Below are 22,427 nucleotides of genomic sequence, written 5' to 3' on the forward strand. Positions count from 1 at the left end.
CCACCTCCTCCCCAATGGTGACCGTATTTTTTCATGTATATTGGACACAGGTTTTCTTTTAATCTGAGAATAGACAAGGGTACCGCTACACCGTACTGGGTGGGACAGTGCAGGAACACAAGCGGCCAAGCCCAATGAACAGCGATAGGAAAGGAAGGTCCGCACTGATGTCTCCACATCCAATGTACTTTTATTCAGGACATATCCAATTACAGGTAAAACACTATGACTGACATGTTTCGGACTCCGAGTCCTTAATCATAGTCAATGACTATGATTAAGGACTCGGAGTCCGAAACATGTCAGTCATAGTGTTTTACCTGTAATTGGATATGTCCTGAATAAAAGTACATTGGATGTGGAGACATCAGTGCGGACCTTCCTTTCCTATCGCCTTTCTTTTAATCTGTTAAGACTGTACATGTATTAAAACAAAAACTAATATTACTATTTATTACTAAGTGAATACTAAAAGTGGTACCCATAATCTACACTTCTCTCTCTGAACACTGCATCCATTGCAGTTGGTAGTAAAGGGAAGAATACAGTACTACGGTATTTACAAAGGCATACAACATTTAAACTAGGCAACAGTGCCATCTTGTGGAAATCAAGTGTATATTCTCCTACAGCCACCAGCTGAAGTTGTTTTGCTTGTATAAGAAAAGACTAAGTTGTTACACTTTTTTTTTAAACCTAATGCATTACATAGAACTATACATTAAATATACATAATAAATTACAAACTTGTGTCAATTATAAAAACATGATTCAGGGAAAATGCAACACCCTTTGCCTGAGAGCTGTACTGTTACCAATCATGTATAACTATCCATTTATTGAGACAACTACCACCATTATTTTACTTTCCTGCAATGAAAATTCACATGGGCAGGGCTTTTCTTTATATTTTATTCTTTATTTGGTCTTGGGCCATACCATTATGAGAGCTTGTGGCTTTTAAAGAGCACCTGTAACAACACATGTCACAAGAAGCTTCTTATTACAACATATTGCTGTATATTGATATGCAAGTCTGCCCCTCCAGTGATACTTAGCCTAGGTCACACAGCCCTCTGCCCCAGAGCACTCTGGGAGATTAATTGACATTACTGCACGCTACAAGCACATGTGTACTACAAAGACACCAGGTGTTAGTTCTTCATTCAGTAGGATTGAAAAGAAATTCCACTAATAGACAAGACAAATAACATTTATATTGCGCTTTTCTCCTTGCGGACTCAAAGCGCCAGAGCAGAGCAGCAGCCACTAGGGAGCGCTCTATTGGCAGTAGCAGTGTAAGGGAGACTTGCCAAAGGTCTCCTACTGAATTAGTGCTGGCTTACTGAACAGGCAGAGCCGAGATTCGAACCCTGGTCTCCTGTGTCAGAGGCAAAGCCCTTAACCATTACACCATCAGCCAACTGCTAATATGAGCCCTTCTCTCTAATATAACTTTTATTAGAATAATTGATAGTAATGAGCTATATAACATAAATGCCACCACCTAACACAAATATTATTCAGAGGGATTACTGAAAAAGAAATGAAACAGCCAAGATTCAAACCTGGTCACCTACGTCCTACCTACCAAGTACTGCATATACAGTATACTGTATACATACTCTCTGCACACTTAACTAGCTGTGCTGGTAAGACTGCTTGGGACAAAGCTCCCAGCAGTAATTAAACTATAATTACCTAGCACACAAATACCCCCTACAGCAGTGGTCCTCAAACTAAGGCCTGCGGGCCGAATGTGGCCCCCTGAGGCTTTTTTACCAGCCCCCCACACACAAAATGTATTACTTATAGATGCGGTCAGCTACATCTTTAAATATTAGTGGTCCACATATAGAATAGCAGTGCTGGCACCACCCATCCACATGGAAGCCAGAAAGCAGTAATTTGCTGGTTTCCAATCAAATTCCACATCAGGTGACACTGCTGTCCAATTGGACTGCAGGCTGTCACCTTGGTATGCTTCACTGTCAGGCCCGCAAAGACTTCTACATCATCTTATGTATACTCCGGCCCCCCCAGCAGTCTGAAGTATGTTGACCCGGCCCTCGACCCAAAACGTTCGGGGACCCCTGCCCTACAGAGTCTCAAGACCAACATACACCCAGTTATACAATGCTAAAACCCAACATATTTCGCCAGAATGATTATGGGGCTTTGTCAGGGAAAACAATTAAAGTGTGTAAAGAGTGGATGTGTTGGTGTTGGTTGTTAGATACAGGGAATCAGGTATATATTGTATCTGTGACAACATTATCAGGTTGGCTCTGACTTGGGCTGTATATGCTATGTCACTTTGCACAATGTTAGCACTGCACTTTAATTGTCCAGAATAGAAATGATAATTTATACCCCAGTCCATCTTATTAATTATTAAACTGTTTCAAGCCCTTATATGCTCCCAGTTAAGCCTGATGCATGAAATAACTTCTTGCTGTGCAGTGTTTGGGGTGGGTTAGTGTAGAGACAAATTTGATGGAAGATATCTGCAAAATGTTACAGTTTTTTTCATGAGAAAAAAGATTTTAAAAACCTGTGTACTTTATGATTGTCTCTGTTATTGGCTGCTATACACATGAATTATACAGTGCATAGAGTTAATAGCATGCATTCTATAAGATTACAGTAGTGACATCAATATTATTTCTTACTCTGTCTGTAGATTGATTTTAAATTAATATTTGAAGAGCAATAAGGCAAGTAAACTAGCAGGGAAAAGAATTAAAAGAAGGTAAACTAACTCCAAAATTGCTTATTTAATTTCTTTTCTAAGCAAGTCTACAGCTAAGAACGGATGTCTTTAGCTCCCTGTATAATCTAAAACATGACACTTCCATCTCCAACCCAATTCAGAAATCAATAACCAGTTTCTACAATCAGTTAACCTGGCTTCAGTTTCTGACGAGAAGCTTGCCAACCCTAACAAGCCTTTTTCCCGGAAGAAATTTTCTATTCAGTTACAGTAAATCTCTAAAAGTGAATAATGCTACAGGTTACAACATTAAGAAGGAATATTATTAACAGTTCAGGGCACTGTGTTCCCCATCCTTAGGGCCCATTTCCACTACATGCAGATTGGATGCAGAAAAACTGACTCCAATGAAAGCCTATGAGCTAATTCCACAAAATGCGATTTTTCTGATGCAGATTTTCTCATAGGCATTCATTGGAGTCAGTTTTTATGCATCCATTCTGCATCCAATCTCTGTGTAGTGGAAACAGGCCTTTACTCAGATGTGTCTCTATTGAAAACCAGTACAAAGATTTATGCCAAAACAGTTGCTTCTTTAAACAGTTGCTCATTAAAGTGAACCCGGGGTTAGAGTAATATGGAGGCTGCTATATTGATTTTCTTTTAAACAATACCAGTTACCTGGCAACCTTGCTGATCTATTTGGCTGCAGTAGAGTCTGAATTAAACCATAAACAAGCACGAAGCTAATATTGTCAGAAACATCTAATCTGCTACATGCTTGTTCAGAGTCTATGGCTGAAAGTATTAGAGGAAGAAGGATCAGTAGCACAGCCAGGCAATTGGTATTGCTTAAAAGGAAATAAGTATGGCAGCTTCCATATCATTCTTGCCTTGGGTTCACTTTAAGGGCTCTTTCCCACCATAAATCGCGATCAGCGGTGCAAATGTGCTGTGATTGTGATTTTATACATTTAAAACGGCACATTTTCTGTGGTGATTTGCGGTGGGTATTGAAAAATGATTATAGACATATTGCAAACAGACAAGAAAAAAAAAGTAGCATGCACAGCTCTTGCGATTGGCCAAAAACTGAAGCGCAACAGTGAAGAAGGAGCACTGCGATTAACATGTTATTCATGGTGGCCTTGTGATGGGCAAAACGCGAGTGCTTCAATAATTGAATTGGAGCCCAGCTGGTGGAAAAGGGCCCTAAATGAAAGCCCTCTCTGAAGTTACAGCACCAGATCAGGCTGAAATTATGAGAGGGCATCAAGTGACGAATGACACAAGGAGAGTGCTCCATCTGGTTAGATATACAGGGCTCTCTCAGTTGCCTTCTCTGCTTCTCACTTTGGAAGCCGGAACAGTGTTCAAAAGGGTTCATTGGAATTATCAAGATAAGGGCCAATGTGGACTTAATAGGCTTATTAAAAATGTGATCCTTGCTCTAGATTTACATCCGTCAGCAGGTTCTTTCAGGTCCCATTCACACTTAGAAAGGCAAAACGCCGGCGATTTTTGCCAGCGTTTTGCAGGAGTGATTTTTCTGCGATTTCACACAGAAAAATCACTGAATACTGCAGTAATTTTGCCGTGATTGCGTTTAGCGCTTCTATAGCACTGAAACGCGAACGCCGAGAAATCGCCTGAAAATGGTGCAGGTGATGCGTTTGCGTTTTTGGCCGCTTTTGGGCGATTTGCAAATCGCCCAAGTAAGAACGGGCCCATAGGGTTTTATTACACTAGCGCTTTTAAAAAGCGCCAGCATTTGAGCGTTTTGCCGAAATCGCGGCAAAACGCTCTAGTGTGAATGGGCCTTCAGGCTACATTTCCAATAGCCGCCGCATGCAGCTGCGAGACGTGCGGTGGCACTACCTGGTCTGCAAGGCGTGCGGCACTTCCTGGCCTGCTGGTACGCAGACGAATACCAGAAGCTGTGCCATTCACGGCTATGGGATTCGCTGCCTCCCACACCGAAACGAAAGGCAATGTCGGCCGAATCGCTACGGCAAGTGATTCACCCGGTGGCACCATTATTTCCTATGGCAGAGTTTCCCGTGCAAATAATGTGAAAGAGCTCTGCTTCCCTATAAAATGCCCTCAGCAAAGCTGAGTGTAATCAATCGGTTCCTCAAAACTAATATTATTCATCCCAGACTATAAAACCTTTCCACTAGAGCGAATCTGCATGCCTTTTCCGCATGCAGATTTGCATAAACAATATAAATCAATGGGTCTGTTTTCACTTGTCAGAAATTCTGTGCGGTGGACTGTGCAGAAAAAATCTGCACAGCAGAGCCATCAGAATTCGCACACCGTAAGGCTAGTTTAATAGGATATTTGCATGCGTTTTCCATGCAAATTCGCGTACGTTTTCGCTTAAGATCAATGCACACAGGCACTGACAAGGTCACAAACAGATGCGAATTTTAACGCGTTTTGCGTTAAAATTCGCATACAAACGCATGCGAATTCATTTTTGTGTTTTATGCAACGGAATCGCAACACACTAGTCGAAACGGGCCCTTAGACTACAACCTACAAGTAGAAAAAGAGTGAAAATTCCCTTTTTAAAAAAACTCATACTTTGTCAAGGATTCAGATTGTTCCAAAGGTCTTGGAGATATTCATGAACACCTGAACAAAGATTTAGGGCATATTCAAAGTGGGACATTGCGTTGTAATGTGACGTTAAAGTCGCAATGCAGCATTATAATGTAATGCCAAAAAAAAGGTGGTAACACACATTAATGCTGCGTTATCGCAAATACAGTGGTAGATACAGTGGAGCATACAGGCAATGAAAAGTATGCCTCTCTGTATCTGTTAAAGGGAACCAGAGGCCCTAGAAAGATTTTATACATACCTGGGGCTTCCTCCAGCCCCATACGCACGGATCGCTCCCACACTGCCCTCCTCCGCTTCCTGTATCCGACGGTACCGGGTCCCGTAGTTTTGGCCAGTCGGCGGCAGCACGCGGACAATTGTCCGCATCACAGGGGCTTCCGACATACCCGTACGCGTGCAGCTGCATACTGCGCAGCCGCACGCGTAAGGGTATGGAGGGAGCCCCTGCTCATGCGGACATTTGGCCGCGTCCACCGGAAGTGACGGGACCCGGTACCGGCGATCCAGGAAGCGGAGGATGCCGGCGTGGGAGCGATGCAGGCTTATGGGGCTGGAAGAAGCCCCAGGCATGTATAAACTCTTTTTTTCTTTTTAGGATTCCGGCGTCTCTGGTTCCCTTTAAACGTCTGCCTTTAGAGGTAATGCACTGCAGCAGTGAGTTACCATAACCCAACATTTACAACACAGCGTTAACGTTGCACTGTGAATGTTGCATAGGCTTAACATTACAGTGCGGTAACCTGCGTTCGGCCTCTTGCACACTACATGCGATTCTGATTTTTTATCTGATCCGATTTTAGATTCTGATTAAAAAACGTACTGCATGCAGCTAAGATTTTTAACCAGAATCCAAAATCAGACATATAAAAAAGTGTGCAAGAGGCCTTATAATGACTTTATAATGCAGGGCAATAACGTCCCACTGTGAATGCGACCTAAAACAAAGAAGGCCTGACTAGCTGTACAGTCAAAACTTGATTTTATTTTTTTTCAAATTCTTTATTTATTGAAGACTTTTTCACATACAAAAATCCGTTTTTTCTCTCTTCTCAATAATTCCATAATTCCACAATTATCTGACAAATCTTATAAGCATTCCGATATGCCATTCAGGGGACAAACACAGACTTTTACATTATGTAAAATCATATGTGGTTACTTTCCTCTTAGGCTGGTTTCACACCAGGACGTTGCGTTTTAGGGGACGTTATGGTCGCATAACGTGTCCCTAACACAACGCCTGGTGCTCCCTGCTTTGGACGTCAGAGTGAGCCGTGTTGTGCAGCTCACTCTGGCGTCCGTGATGCCGTGATGCGTACTCTTGGACGCATGCGGCATCACGTGGTCCCGCCGGCCAATCGCCGCACAGAGCGGCCGTTCCAAGAAGTAAACACTGCGTGCACGTCACTGAGTGTAGTGAATATTAATTAGCCATGTGCCTGGCCGCTCTCCGCTCCTCCCCAATGTTACTGAGCATGTGCAAGCAGTCTAACGCGGCTCTGCCGCTTATAAAGTACTGCATGCAGTACGTTGACTTATGGCGCAGCGTTACTGTGTTTTCACAATTGATTTTTCATTGCTGTGCGGTGGGCTGCGTTACAGGCTGCACTAACGTGCGCCTGTAACGTCCCTCTGTGAAACCAGCCTAAAACTCAAAGAATTTTCCTGAATGTATGATCCCTTACCGAAAGCAAAATAATGAAACAGAGCTTAATAAAAAAAAAATATGTGAAAAAAAAGATCTAGCATTTCCAATCATTCATTTACGAAGTCCCAAAGCTGCCAATTTCTCCACGGTACATCTGGGAACTACAACTAGAAAATGACTATGTTAGTATCAGAGTATCACTCTCCATATTGCTGAAGAGGATCAGGTAGGAATTTCATTTTATATAGTATGGACTTGCCCAAATATTAACCAGAACAATTAAGGGTAACTTCAAGTAATTTTTTATTTAACATGCCGATTAGCCCTAAACATATGGACTTTTTTCCCTCTTATATTAGGAAATTGACAGCACACATTTTTAGAGGCCCCAGAAGCTTGATTGAAGCAAACTGGTGAACAGCCAAAATTCATTCCGTAGCAAACTAACTAATTTATTCAGTAACAACCTAATCATGGAAAATCTACTTGCAGCTAGAAGAACCACTGTTAAATCCCCCCCAAAAAGCTGGAAAATACTGGTATTTAGTACAAATGAGTGGAACTGACATTGTTACATCCCTAACAGGCGGTACTCTGTACATGTTTTCCATATGCGATCTGTGCACATCATTATCCAGGTGCTACTCTACAGTTTGTTATTCTATTGAAATGTGAAGTTTGGCAGACTATGCGGTTAATGCAAAAACCAGAGTTATGCTGGCTCCACACACAGATCACCACGCCAACCTTTATGTCTAATTCCTCTTGCTTTATTACAAGGCACATCATTTAGTTTTAATCATGCACATAAAAAAACTGTGCTAAAGTTACTGAGTGAGAATAAAAAATAATGTGAGAAATATTTTGTTTTGCACTTAAAGGGACCCAGAGCAGACGGCGTGGGAATGCATTTCTGCATGCCCACGAGTACTTGGTAATACCCTCTCACTTACTGGCCAGTTTTGTAAAGTTTTCTCCCCCTGGTCCGACCAGTGTAAATTGCATTGGCGCCGGCGACTCTCAGCAAAGTTGCTCTATGACCCCAGAAGTGGAAGTCAGGTCATGCTAACTGAGCATGCTTCGGCTTTCGCCATCCTCCTCTAAACCTATCCCTACATGAGCAGCATGTCATTGTGCTCAGCACACGAGAGCAGCTTCTGGAATCTTTGCTGAGAGTCACCGGCCCTTGTGCAATTTACACTGGCTGGCTGGGGGGGACGGGAGGGGAGCTTTACAACACCGGAGGTAATTGAGAGGATATTACCAAGTATTTGTGGGTATTTAAAGGGAACCAGAGCTGTAAATATAAGAAGAACCGATTCTTACCCGCTGAGCTTATTACCGGGGCAGATCACGGCTGAACGGCAGACTGCTGGAGGACGGTGAGGGACTCACACGTGTTTATGCTGCAGGAGGAAGCAGCGGATAAGTACGGTTCTTCTTATATTTACAGCTCTGGTACACGTTAAATGCATACCCACACCGTCTGCTCGGGGTCTCTTTGAGGTGGCCATACACTGGTCAATTTATCTTATCAATATTCAGTTGATCATTAAATTGAATCTGCAAAAAATGTATGCTGTAAATGATTCCCGATTGATTTTTGTCTGAAATTGATTGATTCAGTCGATGCCCGCAGAATTTAGGATTTTGCTCGATTGCTGGTGGACTGGCACTATTCAATTTTGCAAGTGGCAACATAGCATCGGAGCTTACGCTCACCTGTCGGCAGGCGCTTCCTCCTGTGCCTTCTCTCCACCGCCGGAGCTTCTCTCTGTCTCTCTTCTCCTGGGGTGCCTGTGGCATGTCACAAATGCTAGAGGTCAAACTCTAGAGACCTCTAGCGGTCCCATATAGTATGTGCCACATGGAACCTAGTGTTTGTCTCTAGCGTTTAGTCGTGAGTCTTACAACTCCCTAGTAGAGAAGACATGGAAGGAAGGAACGGTGGACAAGTAAGAGTATTTCCTGCCTAAACCACACAGCTGGGGAAAGGAGGGGGGTGTAATAGATTGAAAATCTCAGTGTAATGTGTGTAGGGATTCGATCAGATAGATCCCTCTCTGATCAGATAATGATCTAAGAAAAATGTGTTGGCCACATCAACCAGTGTATGGCCAGCTTTACTGGCGTAAACTACAAATGCAAATACCTGGGATAATGAACACATTTACTCACACTACAGATGAAAGAACATGCACTTTAGCTGTGCCAAAATAGGTGACAGTGCTTTTGTACATCACATGCAAAACTTTGTGTGATGATTTGTGTACATTATTACTCACAGCAGCTGTGCATACAATTGTGTTAGTGAATTAACCCCTCATAAATTATCTTGTTTCAACTATATCCAAACTTTTGAGCACTCAAAAAGCAAAGAAGTAAAGTTAACCAGGTACAACTTTCTGGGGTATATTTTTTGCTTATACAGTTATGAAAAAATATATTACGGCATTAATAAGATGAAAACGGGCAAGGAGATAATTAATAACATTAATTTTGTGAAACAGCCTCTAAGTACTTTACTCAAGATTTTTGTTTAGTTGTTTTGTTCACTCTCATGCAACTACTTTGGATAACTAAGACCCATCTTTTGAATTTGCCCGCATCTTAGAATAATCTTTGTCATTTACCTCCACTCACTTTTCTGTTTCTTTACATCTGTTAAAATGTATTCAAATGAAGCTCTAATCAGTAATGCAATACACTGATCAACATAAATGCAATATACTCACATTTATGAATTAGTTCCGTTTTACAATACTGGAATGTCAATCCATATATGAACAGTTGTTACACTTTGCTTACAGTAATAGCAAACTAGCTACAGTGTTGCTCCCCGTCCTTCATTTCTGTGATAAAGGTGTGACTGAAGGTGCAGTGGGCTGTGTCTTCAAGTATGTGTGCTTTAAAAGGTGTCCCATTTATTATCTTAGAAAGTTTGAAAGTGTGACTCAGCAATTGAAGGACCAAGACGGCAATAGACAGAGATAGGCTTGCTACAGCAGTGTTGTACAGCAGTGTACAAAGTTGTCCTTGAAAAAAAAAAACTTTTTTCCTCGCAAAAGTTTTAGACAAGCGGCGGCACTTCCTCGTCTGAGTACGCAGTCGAATCACGGAAGTGTGAGATTCGCAGCCTTCCGCGTGGAGAAATTCTGCAATGTCGGCCGAATCGCTAAGGAAAGAAATTCGGACGGCGGCAGCATTATCCCCTATGGCAGTGTTTCCCTGTGCGATTTGCTTGCTGGGAAACTGCGGATTCGGACCGATTTCCACAGCAGTAGAAACTGGCACTAAGTATCTTAGAAAAAGCAATAGATGGGACCCTGTTTATAAAATCCCGGTAATACAAAACCACTGTTTTCATTGCAGCCCTACACCAATGTAAAATTCAGCACTAAACATTATAAGCTCCAGCATGGTCTTCAACGTCTGGAGTTTATATTGTGATAAGAACACAATTTTTGCTCTGATTGTCACCCCTGATTAGTTCCTGTGAGTCACATGATGTTTAGAACCTAATGACTAACTAGTAAAGCTGAATGAATGCTGTGCATGTTGCATAATGTACGCACTAGTATGTGTGTGAACTCCAATGTAGACCGAACATAGATGTTAATTTAAAGGGACTCCGAGCAGTGCAGAAACTATGGAAAGATGCACATCATTTTAAAGCTCTCTTTCTCCTCTTTCCAATGATATATAAACCGCCACCCTACGCCTTTTAGTTTTCGCTATTTTCGCGATTGAAATTGCCGCGACCGCGATTTCGATCGCGAAAATAGAGAAAACTAAAAGGTGTAGGGCAACGATTTAGGTGTCGTCAGAAAGAGGAGAAAGAGAGCTTTAAAATGATATCCATCAAGCCATAGTTATATTGTATTACACAGGGCGACTTTTTGTCAAAGTCAGAAGCTGCATTCAGCAGAATGGAGCTGCTGACACTGGGGAAAGTGTCGTCCTGTGTAATACAATATAACTATGGCTTGATGGATATCATTTTAAAGCTCTCTTTCTCCTCTTTCTGACGACACCTAAATCGTTGCCCTACACCTTTTAGTTTTCTCTATTTTCGCGATCGAAATCGCGGTCGCGGCAATTTCAATCGCGAAAATAGCGAAAACTAAAAGACGTAGGGTGGTGGTTTATATATCATTGGAAAGAGGAGAAAGAGAGCTTTAAAATGATATGCATCTTTCCATAGTTTCTGCACTGCTCGGAGTCCCTTTAAAGCCTGCATGCAGCGAGTTAGAATAACATGAGATGTGGAACAGCCCCATAGAGTTGTATGGGCATTAAATTGGCATGCAGAATTATTTTTGCAATGCAAGCTGGAAAATGGAGTTGACCTCTGAAAAAAATGACTGTGCTGACTGTTGGCTAACCAATGGTCTAGATCGGTCTAGAGCAGGGCTTCCCAACTCTGTCCTCAAGTATCACCAGCAATACTTGTTTTTCAGAAAACCACAAATATTTAAAGATGGGGTAATCAGTGTCTCAGCAGAGCTATTAACTATCTCTGTGGATTTCCAGAAAACATGCACTGTTGGTGGTACTTGAGGACAGGGTTGGGAAGCCCAGGTGTAGAGAATGGATTGCTACTTAACCAATCAATTTTAAATTGTAAAATAATGAATAACTCATATGACTGGTCCTCTACTGAACCGTGAATGGCCACTTCTAGCCACTAATCCGGTTACTGATAAACAGCAAACAGATAGCAGCCAACCATTCTTCTTAAGACATTCCGGTATTGATGAAGTGCTGACTCTAATACAAACCTTTGCCTCATTCATAGAATTTCTCTGATGAAAATCTGACCCAATGCTGACTATGAAAACCAGAGTGTTATATAGTCCAAGCCACCCAAACATGTGTTAAACCTGTGTGCATTAGCATTAGACTTTATGGGATAACACAGCAGTAGGTGTAGGTAGATAGTGATGTTTTTCCTAACAGCTGTTATGTGGACAGACACAAATGAACACAACACTCACATGTTCCACCACCAGACAAATGACCATCTTAGCTGATATTAATAGATTAGATGCAAGATATCATGAAGGAAGAGCAGTCACTGTCTCTGAGTAGTGAGGAAAGAGACAAGCAGAAATGAGCCACTTACCACAGCCTTCAATAGGATCAGACGGAAAAAAAGAGCAAACGCATGCATTAAGATTGACTTGGTATATGAGAGGGATTGTAAAAGTCATAACAGTTTCTGTGATCTCCAGTTCAGGATTAAAGAGTGTCTGTTGGGCCAGTAAGTGTTGTTCTTGTCTGATGGGTAAACTGAGCCCATGATTGACTATAACGTGGCCACAGACCATCTTAAAGACTGATACCGACAATCACTCATGTATGAAAACAGCTCAGCTTTCCCTTATGGGGATTTAATATGACACAATTCATTTGCGCTCAACAAGCCAGATATTTCCTTTTTACAAATGAGCTAGAGCAGAAAATCTATTTATTTTCACCTTTACTATGTGTCTTGGGAAGCTGCCTATGTCTGCCTTCCAGCACCATCTCCAGAATACTTTGGATTTGGCTTGAGCCCTGCTTTACTTAATCTCTTGCTTAAAATAAAGGGATGGAGAGCTACAATTGTAAGAAAATACTCTAACAACAGTTTCAAACCTAAAGGTTGGTTTAACTTACGGATGTCAACTGACAGCAAGAGCTGAGCAAAACAAGCCAATAAGTTGCTATAGGTAGCATAGGAAATTCACTGCCTCATCCACTAACCCCTGTGTTTTCCTTCCCTATTGTCTCCACTACACTCTAGATTGTAAACTCGTAAAGGCTGACACTTCCTCCTATCGTTTCTTATTTAGCTGTAGTTTACCATATGAACGTGTACCTACTTTAGTGATATCTCATGTATTACTGGATGTCATGACTGTACAGTGTCTTGAACTTCTCATGTATATATGTTACCCAATATTTGTTTTTTACTATGTACAGTGCTACGGAAGATATGGTGCTATATAAATAACAAATAACACATAATAATTGTTTTGCACAGCTCTTGCTGTCAGTGGACTTCCTTAAAGAGACTCTGTAACAAAATTTTCAGCCTTATTTCTTCTATCCTATAAGTTCCTATACCTGTTCAAATGTGGTCTGTCTTACTGCAGACTTTCCTACATGCACAGTGGCTGTATTATCTCCGTTATATAATCTAATCTTCTTTCCTCTGACGGCTTTGTCGGGCTCGGGCACTCAGGCAGGAATGTGCTGCTCTTCTGTGATAGGATAGAAGCTATACACACCCTCTCCAGGCCCTCTGCAGACTCTGTGTGAGTCGCAGACTGAGCTCCTCTCAGCCTATCACAAGCTGGTTAGCAGCCATGTCTTTTGTTTGTAAACACTGCCTAAAACTGGCAACTACAAGCCATGATTGCAGCAGGGAGTGGCAGAAACAGCACAGAGGGGCACAGGAGAACATAATGAATAGAATGGTATGCTTTTTGTTGTTTGAATTTTAGAGTTCAGATTCTCTTTAAGGTAAGCCAATTCTTATGTTTTGAACTGTTTTAGAGCAGTATATTACAATTGGGGCATCTCCTACCATCCCTTTATGTTATTACACCTTAGGAGGATAGTGCCAGATTAGAAACTACTTTAGCAGCATCTATATGGTCACTTTTTATAATTTCTGGAGAGCGACCATCAAGATCCTAGGATCACCCATGTTCCATAGCTGCCATTGTTGGAATGTGGACTGTGTAAGTATATTCTTTGAGCTATCAGGGGGAAGAGTGGTTTCTTCATCAAGAAGAGGCATCTTGAAGGCACATGGTGGTAAAGCATCTTATGAAAAACTTAGTTCTAAAATTACAGATTATACCACAGTTTTTAATATGATGCAGATTCAATACCACTTATAACCAACAGAGGGCAATATAAAATCAAGATATTGCTCAGGAATTTATGTTTTGTTTCTATAACTGAACTGCTGCTAAGCAATTAAAGGAGGTAATACATAGAATTCAGCATAAACTGTGTGGTGTAGTTTTGCAACAATATTCTGCTGATCTTTACCAGATTGAAGTTACATTTCCTGTAGCTATGTCAATAATATAGGTCATTTTACCAGTGTGTGCTTAGCTACAATAAATAAATAGATTCTATTAACGAAGTGATTGAGATTCAGGTAAAGTATTTGACGACTCTCAAAATGTTGCGTTTTCATGTCTTGCCACCCCAAGCACTATTCCAGAGGCCTTAGGAGCTATCCCCCCCGCCCCCCTCCCTCACCTGGGTCCCCTCCTCCTGCCTCTCTTCCCATCCAAAATGACAGCGGGGGCAGCGGGCACCAAAAGGGCAGGGCGGGCGGGCAGAGAATACTCACTTCACTTCCTCGTTCCAGCTGCTGGAACGCTGCGTCGCCGTCACGTGCCTCTTCTGCGCCTTCAATGCCGGTCACACCATTGAAGGTGCAGAAGAGGCACGTGACGGCCACGCAGCGTTCCAGCAGCTGGAACGCAGAAGTGAAGTGAGTATTATCTGCCTGCCCGCCCTGCCTGTTTGGTGCCGGCTGCCCCCGCTGTCATTTTGGATGGGAAGAGAGGCAGGAGGAGGGGACCCAGGTGAGGGAGGGGGGGATCTGTCCCCCCTCCCCGCCGCTGTCCCTGTCACCCCTCCTAGCTACACTGGGGGGGCCACTATACTAGCTACACTGGGGGGGGCCACTATACTAGCTACACTGGGCGGGGGCACTATACTAGCTACACTGGGGGGGCCACTATACTAGCTACCTTGGGGCCACTATACTAGCTACACTGGGGGCAGCTATACTACCTACACTGGGGGCCACTATTGTATTTAAACTAGGGGCCACTATACTACCTAAACTGGGGGCCACTATACTAGCTATACTGGGGGCAACTATACTAGCTCCACTGGGGGCAGCTATACTACTTACACTGTTGGGCCCCTATACTACCTATCTTGGGGGTAGCTATACTGGGGGCCACTATACTAGCTACACTGGGGGAAACAGCACTACCTACATTGGGGGCAGCAGAAATACTTCCTACATTGGGGGCAGCAGCTATGCTACCTATCCTGGGGGCAACTATGCTGCCTATCCTGGGGGCAACAATACTAGCTATACTGGGGGCAGCTTTATTGGGGCAACTATACTATGTTCATTGGGGGCAACTAGCTACCTATACTGGGGGCAACTGTGCTAGCTACCTATACTGGGGGCAACTTTATTACATATACTGGGGCAACTATATTACCTATATAGGGGTCACCGCGGAAGGCGGCTATAAATTCAAGCTCTAAATCTACATTTCTGAATATAAATTATTGCACAAAGTAGACATGAATAGGTATCTATCTGTCTCTTGGCAGCTATGTTATGCATAATAAAATATTAATATTGCATGAAGTAGCATGTGTGGGCTGCCACTGCCAGTCACATGATCTAGTCATGAATATTATATAGTAACATGTTGCTGTCAGTATGCATTCATGGAAGCATAATGATCAGCACATCTATGTTGTGCAGCATAATCTATAGTCTTTTGAATTAGCTGGCTGAAAGATGAATTCTAACAATGACATAGGCAAGACTTTCCCAGGACACATCAGCTCTATGACTATATTGAGATTACTCATCCACATACACTATATAAAGGCTTATTTAATAGGGCAAGACAAATAGCTGATATATGCAAAACGTGCCATGTTCTACAGCAGCCAATCAGACTGCTCCTTACTGTAGTCACTTTGGGTAATCCCATACATACAGATTCTTTACCTTTTAAACAAGTCTGAAGATGTTATTAAGATGCCCATGCATCAAACGATGTATGGGCAGATCGACCAAGAGACAGATCTCTCTCTGATCAAATCTGATCATAGAGAGAGATCTGTTGCCTGCCCATAGACCATAGGCCAATTCTTGATCAATTTCAGCATGAAATTGATCTGGAATCGGCCTTGTGACGCTGCATCTGCTGCCTCCCCAGCCCGACGCTGCCCTCCCCTAATGCTCAATGTTGCCAGAGTAAGATGGGTGCATGTGTAATGTACTTTGGCAACCATGTGCGGTGGGTGTAAGGATGAAGGACAGAGTCCAGAGCCAGCGGTAGACACAGACAGCTAGGGTAAAGTGCACTGGCCACCGGGGAAGGGGGGGCACAGTAAACATTAAGAGGTTCAGCTTTGGGGCTTTCATCATGATTGTCGCTGGCCGCTGCCGCCATGCACCCGACTGACTACGATGGCCTGACATGTTCCAGCATGTGCAATCGACATGCTTGGCCAAAATTGGTTGCATTGTCGATTGGGCATGGGCTTGGCGGCACCGATTTTCATCTGATTCGGTGATAATTATCGATTTGGATGGTGGATCAGCTGCCAAGTCGCTAGATGCCTGGGTATCTTTCAAGTAACAAGCAGCAACTGGCTGGATCACAGTGTACTGCTAGGTAACGCAATTTTCCATTTACCTGACCATAGAAAGCGACTCGGTAATATCGTCCAAATAGCCTTTTCTCTGTGTTTACCACCTCTGCAATTTTTAGGTAGGATCTGTGAATGCGGTAATAGAGCTCCGACAGCCTCTGAAAGCAGAAAACATGAGAGAACATCAATTATTCATCACAGAGTGTTCCATATTCTTCCTTTATAAAAGCTACCGCAGACTGAAGTGACTGCCACAGGTGATCACCGCAAAACATTTAACATTGTGCTCATCAAGCACAACATTTATAATGAAATACATTTCACAAGTAGGCTTAAAATGGCATGGATGAGGTGTGCATTCATAAGTGAACAGGTAAATCTGAGCTTTAGGCCGAGGTAGACATTTTGAATATAAATGATAAATTATGATCAATGAATTCCATCCTAAAGAGTTTCCTGGGGAATAAATTAGAAGCCGAACTTATTCACTTTCCTGCCAGTGTTAGTTTGCAAATGGTTTTGAGAACAACATGTATAGTAGCTCTACTTTCTTCTGGGTTCGTATTTGTGTGCTGGGATGCCGGGTTTCGCAATTTCTTCTACTAATATACTAACAATCATGACACATTCGCAGTAAATTGTAGCTGCATAGGCTTGGAATGTAGTAAGCCAGAAAACGCTCTGTGTGCCACAGCCCTCAGGTTTATATGATACGAGAGACTATGTAGCTGTGACAAGTCTCTGCATCTAGTTTCTAAGAGGTTATCCAATGCAGCTGCTAACGCACCATGGACCATGTCAAATGGAGGACTTAGAGCTGGAGCAAGTTGCCAAGACAGCAGTGATTAATAGAAACTAATTTTCTCCATTCTTGATCAGCTGCTCCAGAAGACTTGCATCAAAAACTGGGGTATAAGCGCACATTACGTTTACAGCAATTGATGCATTTTACTTAGCAAGTTTTGCATATTGCACAACTCGCTTTATACATGCTTCATTTACGCTGCATATATTACACAAACAACATTAGTGATGCAAGTTTAAAGTGAGTTACGCTCAGAGCCGTTTCATACTGGGATGGTGCGGCATTTTCTCTGCAGCCTACCGCAGGGCAATGAAAGTCTATGAGTTAAATTAGTGCGGTGCAATGTGCTGCACTGGAAGTACACTAACACGAGCCCATATCTACAGTATTGTGCGGCTCCTGAGGTGACGTGTGGTAGGCCGTGAGTCATATAAGTCTATGGCGATGTGTGTGTTTTTAAATAACTTGCTGCAGTTTTACGCGTCGCACATTCGTGGAAGCATATTTTAGCAATACGCTTCCGCGCACGTCATGAACTGGCCATCAGAAAGTGAGCATCACTTCCTGCTTGGCCAGCTACCAAACTGGGATTACCGCGTACTAACGCAGTTATCCCCGAAGGCCTGTTGTTGGCTACTAAATTGCATAAACTGGGGTAAAACATACGCTGTCTTCACACATTAAGTTTATTAACCTTTTGTGAATCTACCTCATTTAGCCTTAGACTGCCCCTGTAATACAGTATTTCCCAAAAGTGAGTACACCTCTAACATTTTTGTAAATATTGTATTATATCTTTTCATTGGACAACATTTAAGATATGACACTTTGACACAATTTAAAGTAAACAGTATGCAGCTGGTATAACAGTGGACATTTTCTGTCCCATCAAAATAACTCATTTCATAGCAATTAGCGTCTAAACCACTTGCAATAAAAGTGGGCGCATTATTATTATTATTATTGATTTATAAAGCATTATGAGCAAAGCAGGTAATATGGGCACCCCTGTCACTTTGGGTGCTGCATAGATCGCATTAATTGTGGAGCCTAGAGCATAATTTGGGAGCCGCAGGACGTAGCAGCCACCGGAAGACAAGAAATAGTGCCCAGACAGCTGCAGAGCAACAACTGGTGGTGAAGGTGCTCGTGGTAGGTGTAGGTGTGTGTGTGTGTGTGTGTGTGTGTGTGTGTGCGTGCGTGCGTGCGTGCGTGCGTGTGTGTGTGGCAAAGGGGGTTGGGAGGGGGTAGAAGTAAGTAGGTTAGCATCCGGAGTAGGTAAGGCGGGTTTGTGTTAGGCGTAAGTATTGGTAGGTTAATGTTAGAAGTAGGTAGAGGGAAGGTTAGTGTGAGAGGAAAGTTAGGGGAAGTGATAGAACAATATCGGTAAAATTACCAATATTCTACTATCCGCATTAGTCAGCGCCAAATAGTAAAATATTGGTAACATTGCTGATATTATTATTTAGTATTTATAAAGCGCCAACATCTTTCGCAGCACTGTACTTAGCCTTGTCACTTAACTGTCCCTCAGAGGGGCTCACAATCAAATACCTACCATAGTCATGTCTGTATTATAGTCTAGGGCCAATTTTTAGGGGTAAGCCAATTAACATCTCTGTCTGTTCTTGGGATGTGAGAAGAACCCAGGCTGGTATTCAAACCAGGGACCCAGCGCTGCAAGGCGAGAGTACTGTCCACTATGCCGTCGTGCCACTATTTAATTAGCGGATTCACCAGGCGCACCAATTGCGTTGCCATCGCGCGGTCAACGCACGGAATGCACGTCGGGGTGCGCTTAGCACAGACGGCAGCTGTACTCATCTGGTAACGTGTGCATCGTGTGATGAAATGTCCCCAGATGCGTTACATCGTACACATGGGAACGCACACCTGTAATGTGAATGGTAACATGAAAGTCTATGGACTTTCATGTTGCCATATGCATCGTGCACAATGTGCGTTGCGTCAAAACTGACATCGCAGCACAGAGTGTGAATGAGAACTAAAGCAGCCCAAGATATCAGAAGTCAAATGGTAAATTACCTTAAAATCTCTCAGCTTCTCAAACACAGCGATGACCGGTTTGCTGACATCGGCGATCAGCTCATATCGCTCAGATTTCCAGAGATAGTCCACACACAGATCGAGCTGCTCTACCAGAGTACTCTGCAATCATATAAGCAAGGGCACATTTGTTGAGTGTACAGTGAACAGATTATGAACAGTCATAATACAGCATCATACACCACAACCTATACAATGGAAATGCTACAAAATATACAAATCATGTAAAAGAAGTCCATTCACTCAATTAAACCAGAATTGAAAGGAATATGGAGTCCACCCTCGCTATCTGCTTTTCAATAGATGCTCCTTTCATGCCTCTTATGCTGACGTTCATCCTCTGATATTTTCTAAGTTGCTTACCTTGAACCATCCTGCAAATAAGGTGTTCTGATTTTGCTGTCCTCATGCTTGCTTGTTACAGGTGTATGGAGCAGGTGCTACTACAGGCAAGTGAACAGTGAGTACACACATTGCTGCATGTGAATGCACTGCCCATACAACTGTATTGACATGTTCACGTCTCTGAGGTTTAACTGATCACGTAATAAAATAGAATAAAACACACCAAAATAGCTGAGAAAAGGCAACCCCTTCAGTTCAGTTCTATATATTACAGGGATTACTGGCCAACCTTATTTCAGATTGCTTACGTGTAAGGCAAGGGCGAGATTTCTGGAAAGGCCACAGAGGCCTGGGCCTTGGGTGGCTGCAGCCCAAGTAGGCAACTGGACATGAAAAAGGTTACTACATATTAAAGAGAAGGCTGAAAATAAGGAGCAGCACATGAAAAAGGGAAACTGATGCTCAAGGTGGCTGTACATGAAAGAGAGGGGCTGCTGTACATGGATATCACACATGGAAGAGTGGGCTGCACATGGGATGGGAGGGGTGCTGCTGCACAAGAGTGGGGAGCTACATTATACTTTGCCTAGGGGTACATAAAATATAACTCTGGCCGTGTATAAGACTGTAAAACATGCCCTAGTAAAACACAGTTATTCTATAGGGTTTCTAGTGGAGACAGTGACATTGGAGAATCAATATCACAGCTCCTATTCTATGCAGCTAATTACTGCTACAACAATAACAGAAGTTACTAGGCCAAAGAACTGCCATTTCAGCTGCTTTCAGTTATGACAATGAATAGCCAGCTGCACATGCAATGAAAAATACTTTATAACAGCATTAAATTATAACATTATATAAGTGAGAAGCACTACTATACAATTGTAGAAATTTTCAGTAATAATAGAGTTTCACTTTAACTGGGAAATCCATTTTTTGTTTGTTTGTGTGGGTTGGGTAGTCCTGAACAATTGTTCGCACTCCACCAGTTAATAATGCTTGGCCAATCAATACTTTGTAGCTTTAATAAACCAACTCTTGTTGTCTTATTTCACAGGTAGAGTGACGGTAAGTCCACCCAGAATACACTATGAAATGCTCTATAGGCAGGCATACATAACATGAAAACATTATAGTTCTTACAATGAAATTCTTCCACTAAGGCGTACGAGAGAGAACGGCGCCGGAGACTTGCGCTCAAGTCTCCTGCACTGCTGCGCCCAAGTGTCCAGCGCTGGATTTACCGTGTTCGCCACTAAGTGCATAAGTGAATTTCAGTGGATTTTGTAAAGGTGGAGAAAATATGCTTTCACCCATTAGACTTGCTAAGTAAATTCACAGGGTAACATTTCAAAATGGTCAGTATCTTATGTGCATCATGGGCAGCACTACACTGGGGCATACTGGGGCAATGCCCCCCCAAAAATCACTGTGCCCCCCTCAGTAACATACAGTTAACTGTTTCCAGGCTCCAGCAGAATACAGTAAATAAAATAGGGTCTGTAAAAAACTCTTGTCTAAGTAGACGTTGAGTAAACCAAGGGTCTTATCTATTTGCCATTAATATTTCACAAACCTTGCAAGATCCCCTAGTAATTAATGTATCTGGATTACACTTATATTTGCAAAACAAAATCTCTCTACTTCCTTCTAATTGTATGTTCTAACATTGTCAGTCAACAGGAATAGTGTCTGAAGAAGGCTTACAAGCTGAAAGCTTACTGTTTTTCTTTTAAATTAGCTAATAAACTAGAGCTTGTCTTTTACAGACAGGGAGTTTTTAATCAGGATAGTAATGCTGATTCAAAACTTCCTGCCTGTAACATACAAACTCTAGTCTGCAGCAATGCTTAGCTATTAAGATAAGAAATTACACACACAGAGTTTCTCTCGCTCCTGCCTCTTCCCCCTACCCTTGCTTGTAGAGTCATGAGACATGTGCTGAGGGCTGGACTGATTTGTCTTTGATCTGTCCACAAAGGAGCAGCTTGCTAGCAAGTAAGGACAAAAGCATGCTAGCAAACTAGCCAAATACATCTATCGGTAGCTTATCTTCAATAATAACATCATCATTTGGACAATCTGCTCTGCTTAAAAGCCTCTGAGTTCTGCTTGTGATATTTACATTTGGTTTTTATCATTGCTGAACTAGTAAGCCTTCGTTTTATCACCTGAGTTAGGCAAACAATATCTAAAGCTAGCCATACAAACATTAATTTTGATGACATAAATGGTCCCCACCAGCCAGCCACCGTGCCCCCTTTGTGCCCCCCAAAAATGTGAAGCTGGAGCCGCCACTGATTTGCATGATAAGGAAACGTATTATTTAATTTGCCAAATCCATCCTCCATACACACAACATGAGACATGACTGCTTCCATTGAAGGGTCTATGAATGCAAGCACATACGAAGTACCACTTGATTCTTTCACAAACTTCTAACTTCATTCATTTCTTTCAGGGCTTTTTGAACTCCTGTAGCAGCATAAAAAGTTCACCAATCCATCAGTCTGTAATGCTGGGAATACACGTTAAGTTTTTACTTTAGATAGATGGGTTCGATAGATAAATTCCAACCTGTTGGATCTGGTCGATTCTACTTTCGTTTCGATTCTCCTCATTCAAGTGAATGTAATTGATAAGAAAAGATAAGGAATCGAGAGGAGAATCGAGCAGTGAATCGAGAGTAGAATCGATCGAAATCGAAAACGACGGCAAAAACGGACGCAAAAACGCATCGTGTATTCCCAGCATAAGAGGCTAATCTTAAAAGATTGACAGTCCCTTTT

The 22,427-nt window shown here is 42.4% G+C and overlaps 1 protein-coding gene across 6 annotated transcripts in view; it reads right to left on the reverse strand.

Annotated features, from left to right (window-relative positions):
• The window catches only part of DOCK10 (dedicator of cytokinesis 10), a 377,455-nt gene that overhangs the window by 28,426 nt on the left and 326,602 nt on the right, over positions 1-22,427 (reverse strand). For all 6 annotated transcript variants that reach the window (XM_068280790.1, XM_068280788.1, XM_068280792.1 and 3 more), the window contains 2 exons: positions 19,270-19,392; positions 16,463-16,576 (listed from right to left, as the gene is read on the reverse strand). In XM_068280790.1, coding sequence (XP_068136891.1) covers positions 16,463-16,576; positions 19,270-19,392 — 237 coding nt within the window. The remainder of the gene's footprint in view (positions 1-16,462; positions 16,577-19,269; positions 19,393-22,427) is intronic.

This window comes from Hyperolius riggenbachi, chromosome 4 (genome assembly GCF_040937935.1).
Source record: "Hyperolius riggenbachi isolate aHypRig1 chromosome 4, aHypRig1.pri, whole genome shotgun sequence".
Classification (NCBI taxonomy): Eukaryota; Metazoa; Chordata; class Amphibia; order Anura; family Hyperoliidae; genus Hyperolius; species Hyperolius riggenbachi.